Source organism: Triplophysa rosa, linkage group LG25 (assembly GCF_024868665.1).
Source record: "Triplophysa rosa linkage group LG25, Trosa_1v2, whole genome shotgun sequence".
Classification (NCBI taxonomy): domain Eukaryota; kingdom Metazoa; phylum Chordata; class Actinopteri; order Cypriniformes; family Nemacheilidae; genus Triplophysa; species Triplophysa rosa.
The window spans coordinates 7,944,597-7,960,776 of NC_079914.1; the positions used below are offsets into that span (position 1 = coordinate 7,944,597).

General features: G+C 35.5%; 1 protein-coding gene across 1 annotated transcript; it reads right to left on the reverse strand.

Moving 5' to 3' along the window:
- Window positions 1-3,506: 3,506 nt before the first annotated feature.
- cfhl3 (complement factor H like 3) lies at window positions 3,507-9,385 on the reverse strand. Its single transcript, XM_057326332.1, has 9 exons — window positions 9,044-9,385; window positions 8,473-8,571; window positions 6,817-6,990; window positions 6,552-6,722; window positions 6,146-6,337; window positions 5,733-5,912; window positions 5,278-5,454; window positions 4,998-5,183; window positions 3,507-3,716 (listed from the first exon to the last, which is right to left on the reverse strand). Exons 1-9 carry the CDS (start codon window positions 9,126-9,128, stop codon window positions 3,697-3,699), a joined length of 1,284 nt encoding a protein of 427 aa, XP_057182315.1. The 5' UTR covers window positions 9,129-9,385; the 3' UTR covers window positions 3,507-3,696.
- Between the last annotated feature and the right edge of the window lie 6,795 nt (window positions 9,386-16,180).

Sequence of the window (16,180 nt, forward strand, 5' to 3'; positions counted from 1 at the left end):
TCTCTGTTGTCCCAGATGACCCCGCTGAGTAAATATTTAGTTCTCTACTTGCTTCATTTTTACCGTAAAAGCAGCATGATGCAGTTTACTGGATCTTACAGTTTGAACTTTTGATAAACACTAAAATGGTTAACACAAAGGTCTTTGACTTCATAAGTAAATGCCTATCTGTAAATGGTTTATGAAAAATGTATATACAGTATACCGGCTTAGGTCACACTGATCCAACAAACGCAGACCAAGCCATTTTAAAGGAATAGTTCAACAAATATGAATATTCTCTCATCATTTACTCACCCTCATGCCATTCCAGATGACTTTGTTTCTTTAGCTCAATACAAACTATTTTTCTCTAATGTTACCTTCTTACAGTATATGGAAGCCAACATGGCAAAGCTTGAAAAAGGCACATCCATCCATTCATCATTAAAGTTTTCTCTCACAAGTATTGTTTTGCTTCAGAAAGCATTTATTAACCCACTGGAGTCGTTTGGGTAGCTTAAATGTATATGTGCTTTTTCGAGCTTTGTCATGTTGACTCCCATATAGCATAACATGAAGGTATTATCATGGAAAATTGTTTGTGTAATAAACCATGTTTCTTAAATCGATCATAATTTTTGAGACGTGGCCCATCTTCCGTTCTCACACTTGTAATATTCTTGTTGTTTGCTCTGTACGAAGTAAGATTGGCAAGTATAATAAACCTCTGTAATTACTTCAATAATGTTATTCGTCTATCTCAAGATATCCAAGTCGTAGTACACATCTTTCTTATTCAACAGTGTCATGAACTGCAGTTGCTTTGTTGGTGTGGCACACTGAACTGTTCCTATAGAAGAACAAAAAATGTAGAGTTAGTTCAAAGAATAATGTCAAACGTTGATGCTTGTTTAGACTGTAGTAAATTCCAAAGTAAAAAATATTTCCATATTGTGGATAGGGTTTGCTCCACCTCCCATCTGACTGTATTCAATTGGTCATGGGCTAACTTAATGTTAATAATCGACACATCCTTTAGGTTGGGTAAATTCTGTTAACATTGCTATATTAGAATGGTCTTGTTTGTTCTACAATACCATGCAGTGTACTGTATTCTACATCTTTCTATGTTTTTCTTCTTTTCTCCTGTAAAGCTGCTTTGAAACTATGCATTTAAAAAAAAAAATCTGAAAGATAAAAGAGAAATCGAACACAAGGGAACTTGCTGAAAGAAAGAAAGAAAGAAAGAAAGAAAGAAAGAAAGAAAGAAAGAAAGAAAGAAAGAAAGAAAGAAAAGAATGAGAAAACTTATTTGAGTGCTTTTGGATTTTCAACTCCGGATGAAAAGGGCTGATGAATTGAATGTTATATTTCTATCTGCAAGTTGTTTCGCAAGAACACAACATTTTCACTCATCTGTAGGCCCGTTGCAGTGATGTGATCAGATGTTCAGATGTTTACTCCAGAAGCATAACACCCACTTTTTGAAAAGTACAGCTCCTTTTCTCTGAACTCTACACGTAAAACCATGCAACGTGCAGAAGTCACACATCATTTGCCAAACCAAACACTTGTTATACATTTTTAGTAGTTTTACACATTTAGTAGTCTTATTTCATTGTATTCACCGAAGAGTTGGCCGAAGAGTTGACTGAAGAGACATCTAACGAGACCCACTTTTAGATATTTGGACAAACTTTTAGGAAGTTATAAGCAAAAATAGCCATTTTTCGTAACTTCGGACCACTTGGTAGCGCTGCGCCGAAACACAGCATGTTACCTCAGGTCGGGCTTTTGATGACACCTATCAAGTTTCGTGTTGATACGTGAAAGTTTGGCAAAGATACGGCATCAAATCCAATTTNACACAGTCCCAACAAATGAAACGCCCCGAACCACAACCAACAAGCCCCCCCACTCCCCACAACACCCACCCAGCTACCTCCAATCAAAGTCACTGAGTGCAGCCATAACTTCAAACTGCTGTCGTGTGATGTAAGTTTAGCATTAAATACCAAGTATTGTAAATTTAGCATTTATGTGACAGGTAGTCCGTCAAACACAGCATGTTACCTCAGGTCGGGCTTTTGATGACACCTATCAAGTTTCGTGTTGATACGTGAAAGTTTGGCAAAGATACGGCATCAAATCCAATTTGGCGAGCTCTCCGTCGAATTCGTTGACGCGCTGTACGAGAACGGATTGACCAATCGAAAATCCTTTTTTCTTAGCACTGTCTCTAGATGCTACATACCAAATTTCATACAAATCGGTCAAAAGCTCTAGGACGAGTTCGAAAAAGTATGTTTTTAGAATAATTCAAAATGGCGGGAAAATTTTCATGACGGAAAATGACGTCACAGGGTCTCAGGGATTCAGAGGATTCAAATATTTTGTTTCTATGGTGTACAGTTCATAAATTATGATCAAAATGTGTATGAAACTTTGGACTGTTGGTGGCGCTAGAGGGATTGAGTTAGACTCCAAATTTGCTACAGTAACTTATGAGACTGTCATGAGCCCCCATGAGCGTAGGTTGGTTTGTCAGGTTGTTCTGTGTTTTCCACTGTGATGTCTTTTCGATGACATTCTGACACACATAAACGGCGCATACATGAAGAAAACTTCTATCCAAGTTTATAAATGAAAAGCTCCTTTCTTATTTATGAAAGGGCATATAATGTGTCTTTTACACTCAAACTATTATAGTTAGGCCTATTAAACAATATTAATAGGTTGATTTGCCAAAGGGTGTAAACTTGCCTTGATCTTGTGCAAAGGTAAAAGAAAAATCCAAAACGTGAAGCTGATGAGTTTTAATGAAGCCTTCATTTATGAGCTTACCTCACAAATGCCCGTAACTTTTTTAATGTTTCCTCTGAAACTTTCCCCTTTGCTTGGGGATTAATCAATGTTAATGTTTTACTAAAGTCAAAAAATGTCTGTCACCCTTATACCAGAGCGTGTTTAAATTCCACACAAAAAAATCCTGTCAGTGTTGTTATCTCTGTCCTAGATGAATAAATATTTAGTGCTCTATTTTTTATAAATAATAATAAATGTAAGTAATAAATGAACGAGTGAACTATCACTATCACCTACGAAAAACGCAGAGCTGTTTTGACACAGATGTGCCAGTATTCGTGAGATGAGAGTAATCTGTAATGTAAAATTTTCTCATTAAACATTGACATATGAAATGTAGGTTAAATATGCAATAAAGGCATAAATAATGAAGAATGTTCACACCACTGAATTTGCGCAATCCCGTTTGGGTACTTTAACATTAATAGACATAGTGTCACTAAAGCGAGATGACAAAAACCTTATATATCTATGACAGAAACACTTTATCAAAATCAGTCCAGTCTTTGCTTTTTGTGCACATATTTTATTTGAGGTCAAACTAATGAGATACACATTCAAATTGCAAATGTAACAAAATTACTTCAGCATAATAAAGTGTAAAAAAATCTACGTTTAGCAAACAGTATGAGTAAATGTAACTGAAGCTAGATGGTCACTTTAATTTATTTACACTTGTATTGAAATACACCAACAACTCTTATTAGGATGCATTTAATTAAAAAAGTTGTTGAATCACATAAGTGCAACATGAGTCTTTATACATACATCCATATTAAGTAACAATGCTTTGAAATTCTCTAAAATATAACTCAGTTTTATTACCTCGGTTACCCTTCCAGTTTATTTTCAGATACGTTCTATATTACCTGAAGAAAAAGAAATAAGGTTAATTTTGATTTCATCACATAATAGTCAAAAAGGCTTTTTAACCGTTTAAATTGGTTAAATTTAAACCAATTTTTTAATTGGTTTAAATTAAAAAAATTAAAACCAATTTTTAATTTGGTTAAAAAAATTTTTGGCATCATTTACTACCATAGCAGAAAAAAATATAATGGTAGTCAAAGGTGACCCAGAATTGTTTGCTTTCCTAAATCCCCCAAAACATACTTTGAGTTCATCAGAACAAAAAATATATACAATACCTAGGAAACCATCCAGATAAGTAAATATAGCATAGAAATGTCTTTTGGCAGTTGTTAACTTTGATTTGACACCGGAAAATAATTGGGCTAGTTTTCATTCCTTTTGGGCGGGTTTTGAGGGGTCACTGGGCTGCTTTCAGGAAGCTAGTTAGCAAGATCCCTGTGACCAGCAGCAATGACAAGGTAAGCTAACGTTTACATGATGACTAGCTAGAATTCTATATAATCTAGTTCAGTGATGAGATGGGACTATTTTGTATTTAAATACCTTTGAAAAAAATTAATTGTATTTTGTATTTAAATGTTTAATCTTAGTATTTTTGTATTTTCAAACTGAAATACTTTTTGCCAATCAACCTCCTTATTAGACTGCATGGATGGGCAGTGTATTCAAATACATCCATTTGAAATACAAAATACTATTCTTTTCTAATAGTATTTTGAATTTAAATGCATTTAATCTAGTATTGTTTTGTATTTATTTGTGTATAGCCTAGTTAATTCAAGAAATCATCAGTCTAAAGTGGTTGATTGGCAAAAAGTATTTTGTATTTTGAAAATACAAAAATACAAAGACTTATTTTAGAATGTTAAGTTCTACTTCTGTAGTTATTTTGGTGAAAGTAACTCAAAAGTAATACAGGAGTCATGTAAGGTATTACAATTCTGAGACAGTAATATTGTAAGGTAAGGGATTACTTTTAAATAACAGTAACAAGTAATCTGTAATGTATTACAGTTTGGAAGTAACTTGCACAACACTGCTACTGACTACTGAATATTTGACCATTGCACAATTAAACATTCTGTAGGTGAACCTTGACCCCACATATAAACTAAATATTTACAAATGCCTCTGACCAGGTTGGACTAAAATGGCAGGCCAAGCCATTTGAAATAATTTACGAAACTGTACAATCTGACCTACAGTATTATCAGACTTAGTAAAGAAATTAAATATTCTCATTTAGGTTCAAACAATGAGACAAAAATTGTACTCACAGCTTTTGTCAATTTGTAAATTCCCGTCAGAGCACTGTACATCCACATAGGTTTGTCTTATCACATGTCCAGCAATCCATCCAGACGTACAATTGAGTCTATACTTGCTATTGTGCTTTACATAGAGCTTTTCTCCAGGGGGTTGTAGATTGTACATCTCAACAGCCTCATTAATTTCACAAGGCTCTGTGATAAAGAAAACATCTAATGAACACGCAAAATTCCACCAAACACCAAATTACAAAACATTACCAAACAATAATAATTCGGATAGACGCACTCAGACAATTTGGAGGGGTGTCCCATCTCCCATTGACACACTTGTAATTATCTTGTTGTTGGTTCAGTACGTAGTAAGATTGGCAAGTATAATGAACCACTGTAATTACATCATTGGTCTGATTCTTGATGACGTAGTCTCCATTATCAAGATAGGGCGGAGGTGGACAGGTTCTACCTTAACAAATAAATAAAGAAATAGTGTTAAAATAGTTTTATTTAAGTCATTAAAATCTCGGATTTTTAACATTTGGAAAATAGTTGTTTAACGTTTTCACATACATTAATAAATATTCAAGACTTATGGAAATGTGGAGCACTGTTCATTTCTTTTTTTTTACAAATTTCCAATTTCTCTTTTTACCATTAAAGCACGCCAGATGCTCTTTGGAAGATTATCAGATTTTGTAAACGTGTACGTAGTAAACGTGCTTGTAAGATTATGTGGCGACTTACTTGTGCAGACGAACGTTCCATTCCATTTCCCATTTTGACACATCAAAGCTCCTCCTGACGTTTCATTGTACGGGCTACCGCACTTGTATCTTAAGATATCCAAGCTGTTGTACATATCTTTCTCATTCAACAGTGTCACGAACTGCAATTGCTTTGTTGGTGTGGAGCACTGAACTGCTCCTATAAAGGAACAATAAATTGCATTTATTCATATCAAATGTGAATTAGATGAAAGAAAAATGTCAAACATTGATGGTTGTTCAGAGTGTAATAAACATATATTAAAAAGTAAAATTTTGTAAAAAAAATTCTCTCTTTAAATAAGACAAGAAATAAAAAATAAAGCAAAAACAGGCAATCCTCTATTTTTTTAGAAATGGTAAATACTGTATGAAGTAGGCGTAATGCTTTGCCTCGACATTGTGGATATGGTTTGCTCCACCTCCCATCTGACTGGCATTCAATTGCTCGTGGGCCATAGATCTTCATGTTGTCATCAGTGCATAAAAAAACTAAGACATGTCCAGATGAATAAGGCGCTGTGACGCTTGGGTATCCAAATATAATTTTAACATTTTTGAGTTCTTGTTCTTGACAGGTGCCATCTGTAAATAAAAAATGTATGCATATTTGCATCCACCCAACAATATGAACAGTAGTGTATCACATGGGAATTTACGTCGAATTCACACGTGATCACATGTGCTTATTGTATAAATTAAATAATAATGTACATTTCTTATTTTATCAGCTTTATGATTCTGCCAAATGCATAAATGTAAAATGATTCAATGAAATTGCCAACATGTTATGACTTACCAGTACAGGCCTGTATGCCTCTCCATTGACCTTCTGGATCACAGGTGATTTGTATGGACAGCTCAGGTTGAAAAAGACAGTGATATTGTACCGTTGCAGACATTCTGTAGTTTTGTCTCTGAATTCCAAGAATCCGTGCATTTGGGATTTCAGGTGCTTCACACATGATTTCTAAAAAAACAAATGTTTATTATAGTAACTTGGTACAATTCATATTATATGATGTATCAGTTGTAAAGATACTTTATAGAAATGCCAATTTTACCAGAACACAATGGATCTGGTTTCCAACCATCCTGTGTACACATGGCCCGGTCTGCCAATTGACGATATCCAGGCAAACAACTGTAAGATCTTCTTGCTCCCGGTTTCAAGTCTCCTTTAAAATAATATGTAGGGAGATACACATGCCTGCCATGTGGAATTTCACATTTGTTCTCTGAAACAAGATTTGTTAAACATAAATTAATTGAGTAAAACATCATTTTCGATATTCACTGACATGGAACTATTGAGAGAAACTATTACTACAAACGGATATTTTATTTAGTTCTTTATAGTCGTGCGTATTCCTCCTTTTCTGTTTAGAATCAAAACCAGCGGTGAATAAATGAATCCTGAGTCGAATAAATGAATCCTGAGTTGGTTCTTTTAAACCGCTTTAGCGAAGTAATTTGATTCGGTTGGCCATTCAAGTGATTCTTTCTCACTCGGAATGTGAATAACTGATGGCAAAGTCAAGTTTCACTTTTCTATTTTTGATTTAATGTTGTACCGGAGCGATACTGCAGTAACGTTACTTTTGACTCAATTATTTGCTTGTTATATTCCCTGTTGTACAAACTTCTTACACTTTATAATAAAGCATTGTGTTTTGCGTCATATTTCATTTTATTCTAAACAAAACCAGAGCAAGTTGCCATAATTTTATATTTTTAAAAATAAAAACGACAGGAATAACTGTATGCTGGAATAACTCATTTCATTTAACTTCGTTTAAACCTAAAGCTACATTAAAATAAATAGGCTATTAAGTGAAATAGTATTGCATAGGTACATCTGTAAGATGTCTGCTAAAGATCTGGAGATCTGGAAAACATCTGCTGTGTAAAAACATCTGCTAAACATCTTAGAAATCATACACATCTTACAGACATCTTCTAGAGGTCTATATCACATCTGACCGCAGACGTCTCAGAGATGTAGGGCAGATGAGCAAATAGCATCTGCCAGATGTCTTGCAGATGAAAATGCAGACATCAAATAGATGTCTGCCAGATGTACGTGTGCTATCAGGGACGTATTTGACTGAGTGACGCATCAAGTACATATGTACTTGACAAATATATGTCAAGTCTGAACTTGCCAAGTCTGTTCTAGCAAGGACACAAGTCCGTTCTTTGTGTTCTTGGAATTGAGAAACGGCCTGCTTGTTCAGGCACTGATTCGTTTTAATAAAAAGATACTCCCAAACACAGAAAACGTTGAGTGCTCTATGATGTGAAATATCTACCTACGATCTAGTAAAAGCACACCGGCTTTTTATGCACCATACTGCTTTCAAGCAACGACAAAAGTCTTCAATAACACTACATGCCGCTTGTGAACGTGTCTGCAGGTAAATACACCTTTTAGTCAAAGAAAAAAAAAAAACAGTACAATACCAAAACATACAGTGGTGTTATGACCTTATTGACGTTTTTAAGCGGAGCTTTCGTCCTAGCCTAGCTTAGTAACGTTAGTTTGTAGTTTAGCATAAGTCACTGTAATCAACACAAATTAAATCTAAAGGTTAGTTTAAAGATTTTTGCAGTGCCTGGAGTTCAGTATATGCTTATATTCAACATTTGTATTCAATGACAAGGACATTAGTGAAATGAATCATATTGGAAGTAACAAAAGAAAGCTGCGTCACACTTACTTTGACCTTGTGCGCATTCAACAAACAAAACCCAAAAGGCGACGGGGAGTTTTACGACGAATCTCATTTTGTTCTGTTGCTTTTTCCTGACGTTTGCTTCTGAAAATGTTTATGTATCACAGGGGATGACAAGTTAATGATTTACTCGTATGATGTACCACACAAACAGTCTAATTTCTTGATTTATTCTTTTATATAATATTACAATTTTTTATGTTAAATCGTTTATTTATAATGTGTCTGTTTGTTTCTTCTAGTTTCTTCAAATTTTTTTAGTACTACATTTGATCATAATAAACACTACTTGTCACTGTGTTAAGTCATGTGAACTACAATAATATTTTATGTGAACTGCACTGCCCTCTGTCTGCAAAGGCTAGTACTAACAGATCTGGTGTGTTCCTAACAAATCTTTAAAACAAACTGCACCGATTGTATTAATATATGTTTTCATACAAACATGCATGTTACAAAATGTCATAGTTGAGCTTGTTGATAGACGTGTAAACATTTGCCTTTTACCCGTTTAAACAACAAAATGAACAAACGAACAAACACAATAAACAAAAACCTAGGAATCTCCTGAACGGTTTGTTTACAATCATCCTCTTCTTATCTTTTGCAACCCGATGTTTGACAGCGAGCTTCAACAGCATTCCACAGAGACCACACTGCTCTCCTCCAATGAAACCCCACGCTGGATATTTCACATCGTCTGCACATATCTGTTCAATCAATGGCTTCAAAACAGCAAATCACAAGATCCACAGTTTGCTGGCATCAGATCGACCTGGCCGACAGATCCTTTAAGGGTCCCTGGAGGGACATTTGTGTAAATTGCATCAGATAGCAATCAGGTAATCCTTGCTTTAGATGACACAGCCACAGAATACCCAGAGAGACCGAAACAGCAAACGCTGGGCTTAACCCAAGTGTAATTCTGATTGTAAATTCTGTAAATCTGGCTGACTGCTGTACAAATTTGTCAACTTTGCTTTGTTAGTCCACTGAGAAATGGAGATCTGTCCTGTCTTAATGAGCAGTTTTTGGACATGATGAGGCAATATATTCTAAAAATATCATATGTTTGTCAGTTTATGGCATTGAAAATTATTTGTTACACATTATGAATCGGATAATTCAAGTCAGCTCCAGGGTGCTGCTTGGTGAATAGCTACTGTTTATTTATGACACATCCCAGCTATGACCTCTAAACCGAGCTACATTAGCCATAGATAATCATTATTTATGTTGCGAAGCCTATGTCAGGAACAATATCTTTATATATTTAATAATTTTGCATAAATAATTATTTAAATATGCAAGGTTCGTTTTGCTTCGGGTATGACCTAACAAGACTTTTTAGGCATGATTATATGCACAATATAGCCCAGGCTTTCGTATATTAATGCTTAGATGTAATCAAAAACCACCAACATCATATAGGCCTATATAGTTGTATATTCACATTTTGTTAATATTTTTAGGGATTATATCTTAAGGGGAAAGACGCAATTTGAATGCATTTGCTGAATATAATTGTTTATTTAAAATGTGATTTTTGTCATTTGTGTATTTATGTGGGAATTAGGGGTGTAAAATGGAAGTTTTCACCATACGATCTGTTTCGCCCACTATATATTTGCAGATACCTCAAAAAATTCAGTGATACGATTCGTTTGATTCAGGTTATATTGATCATCTTTTCAATAATAATGTTATGTACCTATTATACACAACCAATTTACATACTGATCTGTACGATTTATTCATACTAGGGCTATCAAACGATTAATCGTGATTAATCGCATCCAGAATAAAAGTTTGTTTTTACATAATATATGTCTGTGTACTGTGCATATTAATTTTGTTTTTATAAAAACATACGCATGCATGCATATATGTAAGAAAATATTAAAATGAATAAACATTTATTTATGATTTAAATTATTGGTAAATATTAATAAATACATGGAAATATTTCCTAGATATGTCTAGATGTATGTGTATGTTTTTATAAATACAAAAGTAATATGCAAAGTACAGACATATATTATGTAAACACAAACTTTTATTCTGGATGCGATTAATTACGATTAATTTGCAACCCTGTTAGTTTGACTGCCCTAATCAATACAAATAGGCTTAATGTAAAAACTGGTTATCACAATGTAGCTTTTTACTGATTGTAGACTTTTTAAACATGAACATTTTAGATTTGAATTACATTTTTTTCTGTAAATTAAAGCAAAGTAATCTTTCATTTCCCAAAAAAGGTTTTGTTCTCTTATCATACATATCGGAATTTCACCAAAATCTTAAATAAGGGTTTAAAGTGAGCTGTTGTAGTACTGCAGACCAGCCACTAGAAGGCAGAATTGACCTTTGGAATCAGGTTTCTATGAACCTGTGTTTGTCCAAAAGCTTACATGTGCAAATTTGTCATTGTAATACCTGGAGAAAATCAGAAACAAACTAATTGAAAAGTATTTTTGCCTGACCATATTGCGTTTCTCAACCTGACAGCCTACTAAAAAAGAAAGGTTGTACGATTTTATTCATGTAATAGTAAATACACACAATCGCTCTTCCTGACCTTCTCGTGAGATTTAGGGTTTTAGAAATGTATTAACTTACAAATGAAGCCATTGACCTGACCTTGGAAAACAAAATATATACAATTACTCAACCTCAGTGAGGCAAAGAACGTTCTCATAGACATTACTGAGTAAAGAGCCTTTTGTAAACAAGAATAATGACTGCTAAATAATTCAGAACAGATTTAGGTTTTAGATAAGATTTCCAAATAAAATCATAAAAAATGGTTTTCAGAAGATTTTGACTCTTCTAGCTGACATCACAGATCTCTCTTGTCTGCCTCTTTTACAGTTTTCATAGTAGAGTCACATTTTCTTTCTTGTTGATTCTCCTGTTTCCCTTTAATGTACAATTTACCTTTATCATTTAATCAAAACAGACATAAGACTATGATTTTACATGTCATTGTTTATCATCTTCCGTCTCTAAATTAGAAACCAAAGGGCCCGGGCAACTCACGATGAGGGCAAATGCCAAACGCACGCCGAGATTAATGGCCCCATCAAAGTCTAGACAGCATTTGGATGTGGGAGGTATTCGCGCACTGTTTTGGCTACAGTAGTCCTCCGAGTCAGGCCTGGTCTAAAGGTTTCCTTTGGCTGGAGGCTGAGTTCTTGCGCCACTTTCTGTCACAGGGTAAAGGAGAATAATGGGTCGGGTGGTTGACAGATGACCTGCATTATACACAGCCTGGACTGCACAGAGGAGCAAATAAAAGCGAGAAAGTATTCATGAGCCGCACTAGGACTTTAACAAACCTTCTTCGTACACAGCTATGTTCATCGATGTTAATGAACGGTGGAGAGGGGCAGGAATGCAAATGTAGAAAGCACGACGCATCCTCTGTTCATTTAGATAAATGAAAAACAGTGCTGGCACGGGCCCCGGGGCCATCTCTCAGTCACACTGGCAATCAAGTTCTCTCCAGATTTGTTGACATGGAAGCTTCTCATTAAAGTGACATCAGAGTCCACCATGACTCACTGGTCTGTTTGGGCGAGGAGAGATCTATATTAAGTGGAGACAGCTATCCGTCACCATTCTAATTCGTCCCAGTGGACGTTGCTCGGTTGTCGAAGAATCCACATTATCATATTTAAATCACCTGAGTTGAAATTGCGTTGGTACTGATCACTTTGGAGAGACAGGAAAATGATGTTCAGACAAGAGATGGACATAAATTCATGAAAATATAGTTAAAATAAATAAACAAAATGTCACAGTTTAAATGTATCAAAATAAAATTCCCAAAACCCTGGAAACAAAGTGTTTAAATACAAATACAGTATCTTGTATTTGGGAAAACCCCAAAAATTGAGAATATGCTGTCGGATGCAATGATGTCAGTCATTCTTCACATTGACAAGCGTCGAAAGACTGAAGCGGATTTGTCGTTTTACATTTTTTCCAAACTAACAACACACGAAATGGTATAGTCTAGCAGAGCAGCATTAAAAATATCAAATATTTGGGGGACTATTTGTCCATATCTGATTATAAAGGGTACTTATTTAGTTTTGACTGAAACAAATTAACATTTTTAATAACAAATGTTACATTTTTATTTTATTTTATTTTATTGTAATACAGGGGTACATTGTACATAAATTTAAAGGTAGAAAGAGATAACGTATTTTTCGGTACGTAATTAACGTACCGAAGAAAATAACGTATTTACAAAACGCACTCTGTAGAGCAGTTTGTCCGTTTAGGGCTACTGTAGAAACAACATGGCGAATTCCTTGTAAGGGGACCCGCGGTGTGTAGATAGAAATAACTCATTCTGAGGTAATTGAAACATAACGCTTCGTTATAGGTCTTTATACACTTCTGAATACATATAGTTATCTATATTATATTGCATTTCTGTCAATAGATCCTCCCAAAAAAATCACTCATTGGACCTTTAAATTCAAATTACTTTTTTTTTAAAGGACAAAAATATTTTGAATGCATAAAATATTTTGAATTTTATAATATTTTAAAAAATATTTTGAATGCATATTTCCAATACACATATTGGAGACAAGAATGTCTTAAGCCCTTTATTAGAGCTCTCCGAAATCTCATAAATTGTAACATCAAGTGATGGATAAAGAAGCCCATTTGTTCCTTAAACTGGTAATACATGTTCGGTCCATTTTAACTGAATATATGTCTTGATAAATTGTTGTTGAATAATTCTTAAAATGTGATTTTGAGTTATAGATATGTTTGTATAGATTGAGGTTGCATGAGATATAAGCATGGCTTTCTTCCTATGCTCTTTTAGTTTTAATCTATGTTATAGCATCTTCAAAGAGGCCAGACTTTGTCTAGAATGGTCTAGAAAAAAATGTACTCTTGGAATTTTAGACAATTTACAGCTTCTTGAGTTTTGTTTTAATACTGAAGGAGTTCCCATCTATTTTAGGCCCTCATTGGCTACTTATTTTAATTGATCTTCATTTATATTTTCAACTCGTTTTAAACATTCAGACACGTGCCTTCAGATCAGAAGGTGTTTAAGATCATGAAAAACAATTACGTCAAGTGACCCTAAACTTTTAGACAGCAGGGTGTATGTTTACTTGTTTGTGTGTGTATATAAAACAACGATGCTCATGTATCATGCAACCTCACTTGGGTCTAACAAGGCTTTTCACATCTATCGCTAGACATCATTGATTCTCCGTGTCTCTTCCTCACCGAGAGCAATTAGTTCCAGATCGTTTTCTGATTGCCCGGCATTTGATTTATTGAAGTGTCATCTGAGTGTTGGCTAACTGTCGTACAGCGCCCCACCCCTCCAATAGACCCTGATTGGACCCACTGCTAACTACCCACTACCTATCCAATCACAATCACCATGGAAACAGCAGGTGCATGAGGAAAAGATGCCCGTAACCTGGGCTGCATAGTGGACCGTATCCTACTATCTTCCTATTTAGCAGAACAAAATCTTTATTTTATTGTTAATTTGTTCTTAATATAAACATAACAGTGCATTTTGGTACAAATCAGAAATGATATAAATGACATGTATCAGAATATTTCCTCGTCCTGTAGATTGGAATTCAAGGTGAATAAACTGAGGGAATTAAATATTCATATCCTGATTAGCTATTCCCCTCATTCAGAATGAGGACGTGCATTAAATATGCAACCAATGTCTCGAATATAGAGTTAATTCAAAATGAAAGATTGCTTCCTTCTTGCCGTGTGCGGCTTCTGCCTTCTTGAAATTTAACCTTTGATTGCTTCCGCACGAGGTAATAACAAAGATGAACTTTCCCCCCCTAAATTGGCTACTAGCAGACGTCTAAAATGCGCAATCTCAAAGTAGCTCACAGCACTGTTTGTGTTTTTACGGCGTGTGCTATTAAACCCAATTATTAGGTCACACTAAAGGGTCATTTCGTTCATTTGGGCGCGCCGAAAAACTCTTTAACCCGCTGCGCAACCCAGCGAGAGCGAAATCCGAGATCAACTGCTGTAAATCGTTCTCCCGGACGCGGAGCAATAAGCTACGATATAGCAGCTGGCGTTCAAAAGAATATATTCCCATTTCCCATCGCAGGCTTCTGGCCTTCACCAAAGAGCGGTGCTCTAACCAACCGTTGAAACAGCAGTTCAATCTGAAATTCAATCTGTCCCGTTCAGTCCATTTGCATTTCGCAATTTTCCACCACTTTTCCGCTAGCTCGCGTAAAAAAAGCCTTGACGGGTAAAAGAAAAGAGCAATATTGTGTGTGTTACAATGGTTTTGAAGGTTTCAGGCGGTGATGCAATTTGCATGTTGTTTTGTTGACAGAACCCGTGGAACGCTTGATCTCAACCATTCTACTTCAGAAATGTCAGGTTTATATTACGGCATCAATGTTCATCCAAACTTAAGGCACATGAGGTAAGCACCACCTTGTTTCTCACAATGACAGTGTCATTTGTCGCAATTTTGTCAAGCGCTCAAACTGTTTCCGCCACTGTTGTTTTACCGGCAGCCTCGACGGAACCCATGTCAGAGAGCCATTTGACATACCGCTTCAATTCTTGCGTTGTTTCCCGCTGCGCTGAATTGCTCTCCGGATGGTTTTAGCCTTTGATTCCAGGTGCAGAAAAATGGTCACGGCAGTTTCAGGTAAACACTGCTGAACTTTAAACCAGTAACAGGGTTAACAGTGAGTATCGAGCAGAAGATGCTATTGAGATGTTTGTTTGTGTAAGATGGGTACTTTTTGCACCTGGACAGACACGTCAACCGTACCACAAAACTCGTGGACCACAAATCTGAGACCCCAAAACAATGATATTGATAGAAATAGTGCAAGTGTCTGTGACTGATATTCTCATTCTCCGTAACATTTTTTTAAAGGACTGTTTACACACACAAATAAAGATATTTACATTAAGTTTGATTTTATGCGAAGAAACACATTACTACTAGTACCTTTCCAACGGCTAACAAGTTAACAGATTACCAATTATATTTTTCTGCATGGTTCAAAGCAAAATATTCTCTTGTCATGCTGTGTACGTGACTTTTTTCGTTCTCATTACCGATGCAGGTAGTTTTCCACTTCTAAAAAAAGTTACATGTGTATTTTTCTATTAAAATCTACTTTATTAATGTCTTATGGCATAATGGCATTGTGGCTTCGCCTTTGGATCGACAGTTTGAAATGGTTACGGTAATGGGAATTTTGTCAGTAAACGTTTTTAACTTAATGCCTTTAAACATGCCATACCTTGTTTTTAACTGTTGATTTGAGTATTTTTAAGAAAACAATGCTCACAGCAAGGTTTCATGATAGATACCAGATCTTTTTAGTGTTGAATCTTTCATTGCATGGCAAGTAGTAAAACATTAATTCAGATCACTGGAAGGTTGCCGGTCGGTCACGAAACGCCACTATTGTGCCCTTAAGCAAGGAACGTCCCAGTTACACGTTGAAGATGATTTTCTACGGTGATTAAAACCTGTGCGGGTGAAGGGTGTGTGGTACAGTAGCTGGTTACAGGTTCAAATCCCCATGTGGTGGTCATGTGGCGATTAGAGAAGGTTTAATACTATTCAATTCCCAGAGTTCTGGAAACTGCAGAGCGTGTGCAAGTTGGCCTGTCGTTGAACATA